The sequence below is a fragment of the Lampris incognitus genome, chromosome 15 (assembly GCF_029633865.1).
Source record: "Lampris incognitus isolate fLamInc1 chromosome 15, fLamInc1.hap2, whole genome shotgun sequence".
NCBI lineage: Eukaryota > Metazoa > Chordata > Actinopteri > Lampriformes > Lampridae > Lampris > Lampris incognitus.
This window is the reverse complement of record NC_079225.1, coordinates 34,605,211-34,612,687: the sequence shown is the minus strand read 5'-3', so window position 1 is coordinate 34,612,687 and position 7,477 is coordinate 34,605,211. Positions and strand designations below refer to the sequence as shown.

Sequence of the window (7,477 nt, the reverse complement as noted above, 5' to 3'; positions counted from 1 at the left end):
TCATAAAGAACACAACACAGCAGACCAAGCTCCTATTGTCTTCCATTCATATGCTTCCAGGTGCTTAAAGTCTGCAGTGGGAATCAACTTCCCCTCCATTCAGACAACTCGACTTTGGGCAGCATGTTTACCTCTGTCAGTAGCTTATTAGCGAACGACAAGACCCCCCTGTGCAGATAGCAAACAGGGCATTAGATGTTGGGTCCTGATAACCATGTTTGGTCCGGTGCAAATGCTAAACCTGATGTAAACATGTGAATCTACTCTGGTGTAAATGTAGGTTGACTGCATGTTTGTGTGTGTGGCTGGGTGCCTTCATACAACACATAGTGTGCCAATACACACAGAAGGCAGGTGGCAAGTATGTTTGCCCTTCATTGTCAGTGACAGAATGCCCTCACTTCAACAAGTGTCATGAGTCATTTAGCAAATTATTTACTCTGCATTACTATTTCCTATAGTGCAAACAAGCAAACAAGTGAGTGAAAAGCCTTGGCAGCTCTGTTTCGACTTGTGAGGCCTCAGTATGAGGAAGAATTTGAATAGACCTAGGGGTGGGGTGGGGGGGGGCAGTAAGGTAGAAGAACGTTCAACACTGTAAATGACAAAAAGAATACTTTATTTCCCAAACATAGAATATGTCACTCCTACACATTATATACAGCTCGCAAATATAGCACCTTCGAAATAAAATCAGTGCTTAACCGAGGTGAATTCAGTGTACAACTCATACAAATGAGAAAAAAAAGCTATCACAGCTATTTACAAAACGTAACAAAGTGCTTGAGGAAAACAAATGTGACTCGATCAGACGGCAGCGCTCTTGCTGCACTCTGCCCCTTGCCCAACTCAATGACAACGGTCATTGAAATAGCGTATTAAGTACTTGATGTGCTGTTTTGTCTTTGGTTATCTCCACTACACACGTTCATACTATAGAGACGTTGTCCATCGTACACGCACACCTCTCTACGATCATATTGGGGAATTCGGCCACTTCGATCTCGGTGTAGTCGCCCTTTTTCACCAGGTACATGATGGGTAACGGGGCGCTCTCCGCCACGGTGCACTTCCTCTCCCCGTAGCCGTAGTTGCGTCGCGGCTGCTTGCAGCTTCCGGTGCACCTGTGCGCCTGGTAACCCGCCGGCTCGATAATCCAGTACTGCGTCCAGGTTAGCGCTCGGAAGTCGACAAAGTACTGCTCACGGCAGCACGCCTCCCTTTTCTGGTTCAGCTCACAGTCGCCGCGAGATCTGCGGAAGGAAATGGGTAGAGGGACAGGCGAGGTAATAACAATGATGACAATAATAATGATGATGAATTGGATCGAAAAACGCCTTTCAAGGTACACGGAGACACTGTTACAGAACGAAAAATTTCTTCTTCTGTACAGAACTAATTTAAACGGTAAAAAAGGGGGAGTGTGTGATACTGTCGCCCTCTGGTGGTAGCGCTCCCAACCTCTGTGAACTGTGAAATGGCTGTTTATACGGGTATAGGTGTCTCAATATTACACTTCAATGTGAAACGTAATATTGACGAATCTGTTTCTTTCTTCTTCTTCTTCTTATTTACAAGCAGTGGCTCAAAAGACTCGCGGAAGAAGAGGAGCTGTGTTCACAGATGAGGTAAAGTAAAAAGGATTATGTGCCATAAAGCAATCCCCATACTTGGCAGGGAGGTTCCATGCCCGGTGGCAGACACAATGCGTAGCGGAAACTAGGCTTCAATTATGATATGCTAAAGCAAAAAGAACAACAACAACAAAAAAAAGTCACCTTACCACTTGAGAGCAGTGAATGCCACCTTAGTTAAGCCTCTTTTTTTTAAACCACAACAAAACGTAAGTTTTCACTTTCCCCTCCCTAATAATGCAAATGCGACACTCCCCTCCCCCTAAAACAAGGATACGGGCTAATTCTCACGCTTATACAATATCCTGTATATCAAAGCGCGCCTCCTTACCCGTACTCTTCGAGGTTGAGTGTGTAGAGGATCAGCTCGGGTGTTCCCAAGGTGTTGTCCGTCTGGTCTTGGGTGGTAAAGTGGACACTCTTGGCCATCTCTGCGGCGTAGCTGCCGGGTCTCTCGCCCTCGATCCACACCTCCAGGTGCATAGGTGTTTCCTGTTGGGTTTTGGCCCAATAGTGCACCGCCTGGGTCACATCAAAGCTCTTCCAGCCCGTCTCGTGGATTGGGATCAACCTAGCATGCGATCACCGAATAGAGATGGGAAAGTAGGTGTGGGGGGGGGGGGGTAATTAGAAACATGTCACGCGCGGCCACAGAAATCCAATTAGTCACCTTAGCGTTTGCGCATCTTCGGATGGGGCATTTTGTGAGTGTATCTCTTACCGCGAGTCAACCAGGTGGGTTCTGTTGGTGCCGCTGGGCAGCACCTCCGCCCAGTAGACGCTGACCCTGGCGTTGCTGACGGGGCGGTGGCTCTTCCTCTCCACCATCGACCTTTTGTGATGCGGAGCCCTCTTGTAGAGCTTCAGCTCTGCCATGGTCACCTCGCTGTTGTCCGGAATCCTGGCCTCCATGTCGAAGACCATGCGCTGCCGAGTCGTGTCGGAGTACACGTACTCCCCGGCGATATCTGAAACGTGTAAAAGACAGGGCCGTGACGTCACTCCCGGCCAGATGCGCCCCGCGCGTCGACGTTAACGATTACCGGGTGGAAATAATCGCCCGCTTTGGCACGTTGCGCTGTCATTTATCAAAAAGAAACCCCCCCCCCCAAAAAAAAGTAGTGAACTCATACAATTTAAGCACATGGTTTTTTTCAAGCGTCATCGTATCCCGTCGTTATTTCTTTTTTTTTACCTGCATTGCCAGGGATGCCTCTCAAGATGCCCGCCAGGCTGGGGAGAGATCTGCGTTTTCTGCTGTGGTGCAGGGTCAGCATGGACGTGTACTTGTTTCTGAGATGCGTCGGAATCACCAGGTTCTCCAGGTCCCTCTTGTGGATGTTGGGGACCTCATCTAGACCCAGCTTCTGGAGTAGCGCGTCCTTTATATGCTGGTGCGTAAAGGCCTTGGCGAGGGCGAGGGAGCAGGCGCACAGGACGCAGGCACGCAGGAGAAAATCCATCGGTCAAATGAACGGCGGCGGTCCGGCGATGCGGGAGCGGTGATAGTAACGGGGCGGTGATGAAGTGAGCACTGTGGCGGGGAGAGGGGGAGAGAGAGTGCGTGTCGGGGTGATACTGGAGGGGCCCTTATATTCCTGTGGCACTCCCAGTCGTTCGCACTTGGTCGATGGGGGTGGGGACCGTTATCAGAACAAAGGTGCGACAGTGAAGCCTCGTCCTAAACAGGATAAACAAGTGGCTGTGCGTCAAACAGCAGCCGTTCGACTCAAGGGAGAGAGGTTTTGAACCGTGGCTTCACTTAAACTGCGTTTATACTCCTGTCGTGCGCTACGAAATGTTGACCCTTGAGAAACAGGGAACAAGCCAGAAGAAGAAGAAGAAGAAGAAGATAACATTGTCTCTATGATGCACTTGGGCTGCAAGATATGTCTTTGTGCTCTGTCCTCCTGGAGAACATGTTTGATATTTAAAGAGGCCATACAGCACACTCTACTTCGACAAGGCCGCCGTGAAACTGGCAATGGGAGTCAAAACTCCGCTGTACAAAATTTTCCAAATAATGAAAGAAGATACAGTCGAATGGCACCTAAGAGGGCTTTCCATTTGACTTAACTGCTAATGTTGACATCTTGTTTGTTTGTTTTTTTTGGGGGGGGGGGTTTGCGGACGTTCAAACAAGTTGAATAGTTTTGCCTCGATCCACTTGTGTGATCCACCACCACGTGTCTGCCAAACTTCTACAGATGTGCCCAGCCAGGTCAGACATCTCTTGACCCTGTGAACCTGGAGTGCCCCCTCCTCGATAGTACCCCGCTCTACACACACCTCACACTCTGATGCGTACATTCCACCGGACAACGTCAGGCCGGGGCAACAGTCTGGCCACAGTTTGTCACACAACGACCTCATTTCTGCCCCAGACTTGATGTGTCTGGTAGCAAAGAGGAACATTTTTATCTACATTAACAAAAAACCAAACAAACAAAAAAAAAGCAGTAGGTCATGGTGCACCGTGGAACAAGTGGAGTGGAGGTGGGGTGAGGTGGTGAGGGGTGGGGGGTGGACAGGTCTACAGGATTAGATGTTTATTCTGAGCCCTGCCACCACCACCCCCCCGCATCACCCATTCTTGTCCTTGTCCATCAGATTAAAATTATTAGCCAAACAGACAGTTAATCCAGGGACTGGGGGGGTGGGTGGGGCTGGGTGGGGGTGAGGGGTGGGGGGCGTGGATGTGGATTCGGGCAGGCTCTTCACAGGTTGGTGATTATCTGATTCCATTGCGAGGATTTGCCCAGCCTTTTTTTTTTGTCGCACAAACATTAGAAGAGGGCTGCTTTCACGGGCTACCCAGAAGGTCCTGTCCTGTGGTTGTGTATTGGGCTCTGTTTGCTTAGAGATGTCAGACGGACCTGAAGGGGGACACAGGAAGAGCAAATGACAGATGACTGCCAGGAGGGGAACACCATCTCCTAGACAGTCTGAGGACCACACAATCCAGCAAGTTAACACACTGCACCGGCAACCAAGGGATGAATTACATCTAAAAAAAAAAACCCCAAAACAAAACAAAAACAAAAATGCTGCAGGCCTTATCTTGGAAAAATTACACAGTCCGGGATGAATTAAGTTTTGGATGTTTAAAAGGTTTTTGCATTTGAGCAAAGAGGAAAGATAAAGGTTCAAGGGGTCACCATGTGTGACTATCTAGTGTGCAGCCAGGTCATGTTATTGCTTCAGATTAGCAATGACATGACGGTGTTTTATGATTTAGCGTAATCTACAACATATAAAAGGAAGAAAAAACGTTTTATAATGTGTTATATGACTGATTTAGATATGTGTGCATGGACAACATGACATGCACTGCAGCAGAGGAGTTTTGCACTGCATATGTACAAAATAAATCCCATAGTTTTGCTTTTAAATGAAGAATTTGATTCCTATAATGATGATTGCCACTGGAAGCCTTTCTGGTGCATCCTATAAAAAGCAGTGTTGGCACATTATGCATTACTGATAATTTTAGCACTCCTGTTTACCAAAAAAAAAGAAAGTCGTGTGTTTGATGATAACACCGTACATGTCTTTTTGAAGAGATAAAATCTCAGGAAAGATCTTTTTTTACCACCTGGATAGACGGTGTTTTGGAGTGAAACCCACCCTCTCTTGTGTGCAGTAATGTGCGTCACAAGGACGGCTCCCTGAAAAGCCCACTCTGCCGAATTGAATCCTAAAGGTCAATCAGTCTGACGTCAGGCTCGTCAGTGTGGCCATGTAAATTCAGGCCAAATCCATTGTCCGGCCCAGTCGAAGGCCACAGTCGAAGGCCACAGTCTCTCGGCGTGTCATCTCCCCAGTCTGTGTGCTTCGGAGAGCTCAAAATACACATGGGGCACTCTGCCCTCACATTGCAACCCCTAATTTGCCAAATTAAGATGCCCCTTTGTGTGATATTTCTCAGTCTTTCTTCCAAGTTTCCTAGTTCAAAGCTCCATCAGATGCTCCCGGGTGCCATTTCTTCTCAATCAAAGGCCAACAAGCTTCCACAATCAACAACCAGGGTGTTAATTAACATCCAGGCATTTGCATTCTAAAGCAGTCCAATTTATAGGTCATTCCCCTCCATTTGTGAGACATGAAGTCTCCTTTCTTCAAGACAATGACAACATGAAACTGCAGCCTACAGGGATGGAGGAAGGGGCCCTGCAGTTTTGTATGTGTTTGCACATTTCAGCACGCCACAAGAAACCATATTATTCCCATGAGTTGCCCAGCGGAAAGTAGGCGGTACTACTGTCTGCTCAAAAGTCAATATTGCAATTGTGTTGGTGGCAAAAGGCCGAATTCACATCCACATCGATGTCAAACACTTCCTGATTAAACTAGGTCTCATTATAGTCTCCTTTATCTTAACGGCAAATATTGAGAGAAATGAAAAGCTCTAGTTTGCACCTTAATAGCCCACCTTGTAAGCCCATACTGCTGCAGACACGCGCGCGCACACACACACACACACACACACACACACACACACACACACGCAGTCTGAATGAACCTATAGAATCAATTATCTGAGTCTGAGCTGAGGCAGACAGAGACAAGAGACGATATCCTCATTGCTCAATTGCCCCCACATCTAGAGACCCTACGGGCCAGTCTAATCACGTTTTGCACAATTGACGATTAATCAACCGTGAGACGGCACTTTGAATTCCTGTAATGAAATGGGATCAGACATTCAGAAGACTGATTAGGTAAAGTCAACAGGAGGTATTTTCTTTAGTTTAGCCTGATGGGCAGAGGAGGCACATCTTTTTAATTTTATTCATTTATTGATCTCACTGGACAACGAAGATTTTGCTTCCTGAACACTTTTGGGTGTATTTTATGGATTTGGGGCTGCTCATCATGGAAGTCCCCGTAAAATTTCCCCATCACATACCTTTTTGTAGATATAACCTATTTTTGCGATTTCCCATCATATTTTAATTCTACTAGTGTATTGCCCACTAAGCAAGCTGGTTTTGGTCAGTCCAAGCCTGCCTGGGCATGCACTCAGTGTAGGTGCTATGCAGATGTTGTCTTAGGCTTGCCTGGGGATGCTTAGTCAGGTCAGATGCTGGCAGACAGGCTGTAAAAGCTGCTCACATTTACAGATGCTGTTTGGACACGTGCTGATGAACATGTTCTTCAGGCAATAGCATAGTGAGTATAGGATTTACAGCAGAAATATCTCGTCAGTGTTGTGACAGCTGCAATACATTCTGTTACATCTGTGGCGAGTATACACATGAGACCTCCTGAGACCACAGCTTTTGTTTGGCATGCATTTGCTTTTGTTTTGTAAGCATGGCATCATATGAGGCCGCATGGTCTCAGGAGTTAAGGCTCAACGACACAACATGACTGGACTTATCAAAAAAGTCTATGAGCTCTACTTCGGATGTAAAATTGGTGACAAATTTGTGATAATGCGCTATACAAATACAATTGACTTGACTTGACCAAGAGAAACCCTGGGCACCTTACATGTGCCGTCAACCTGAGACCTTGGCTCAGAGGTACTCGGAAGTCAATGCCATTTGCGGTCCCAATGATATGGGGAGAACAGAAGGATCATGTGGTGGGCTGTTACTTCTGTCTGACCAATGTATCTGGCTTCTCTGCTAAAAATAAGAAATTTATTGAATACCCCAATCTGCCTTCAGCCATGAGACCAGTGCCACATGATGACAGTTTGCCAGTAACAAAGCCACCAGAGACATGGAGCCTAGATGAGGCAGATGAAGATGCCACAACTCAGGAACCAGATGTGGAAAACGACACTGATTCAGATGTTGAACCCTTTATGCCTGGTTATCCTCATCTGATAACAC

The 7,477-nt window shown here is 47.0% G+C and overlaps 1 protein-coding gene across 1 annotated transcript; it reads right to left on the bottom strand.

Annotated features, from left to right (window-relative positions):
* Positions 1 to 656: 656 nt before the first annotated feature.
* On the bottom strand, positions 657 to 3,097 carry lft1 (lefty1). The gene is made up of 4 exons (XM_056295085.1): positions 2,830 to 3,097; positions 2,356 to 2,602; positions 1,966 to 2,205; positions 657 to 1,253 (listed from the first exon to the last, which is right to left on the bottom strand). The coding sequence occupies exons 1-4, from the start codon at positions 3,095 to 3,097 to the stop codon at positions 929 to 931; spliced, it is 1,080 nt and encodes a 359-aa protein (XP_056151060.1). The 3' UTR covers positions 657 to 928.
* Between the last annotated feature and the right edge of the window lie 4,380 nt (positions 3,098 to 7,477).

Bases quoted from the DNA above. Each gene is read 5' to 3' on its own strand.
- lft1 (XM_056295085.1), bottom strand. From the start codon at position 3,097: ATGGATTTTCTCCTGCGTGCCTGCGTCCTGTGCGCCTGCTCCCTCGCC. The intron at 2,603-2,829 runs GTAAAAAAAAAG...TACACGTTTCAG, and splicing joins AGGCATCCCTGGCAATGCAG to ATATCGCCGGGGAGTACGTG. The intron at 2,206-2,355 runs GTAAGAGATACA...ATCGCATGCTAG, and splicing joins ACCCACCTGGTTGACTCGCG to GTTGATCCCAATCCACGAGA.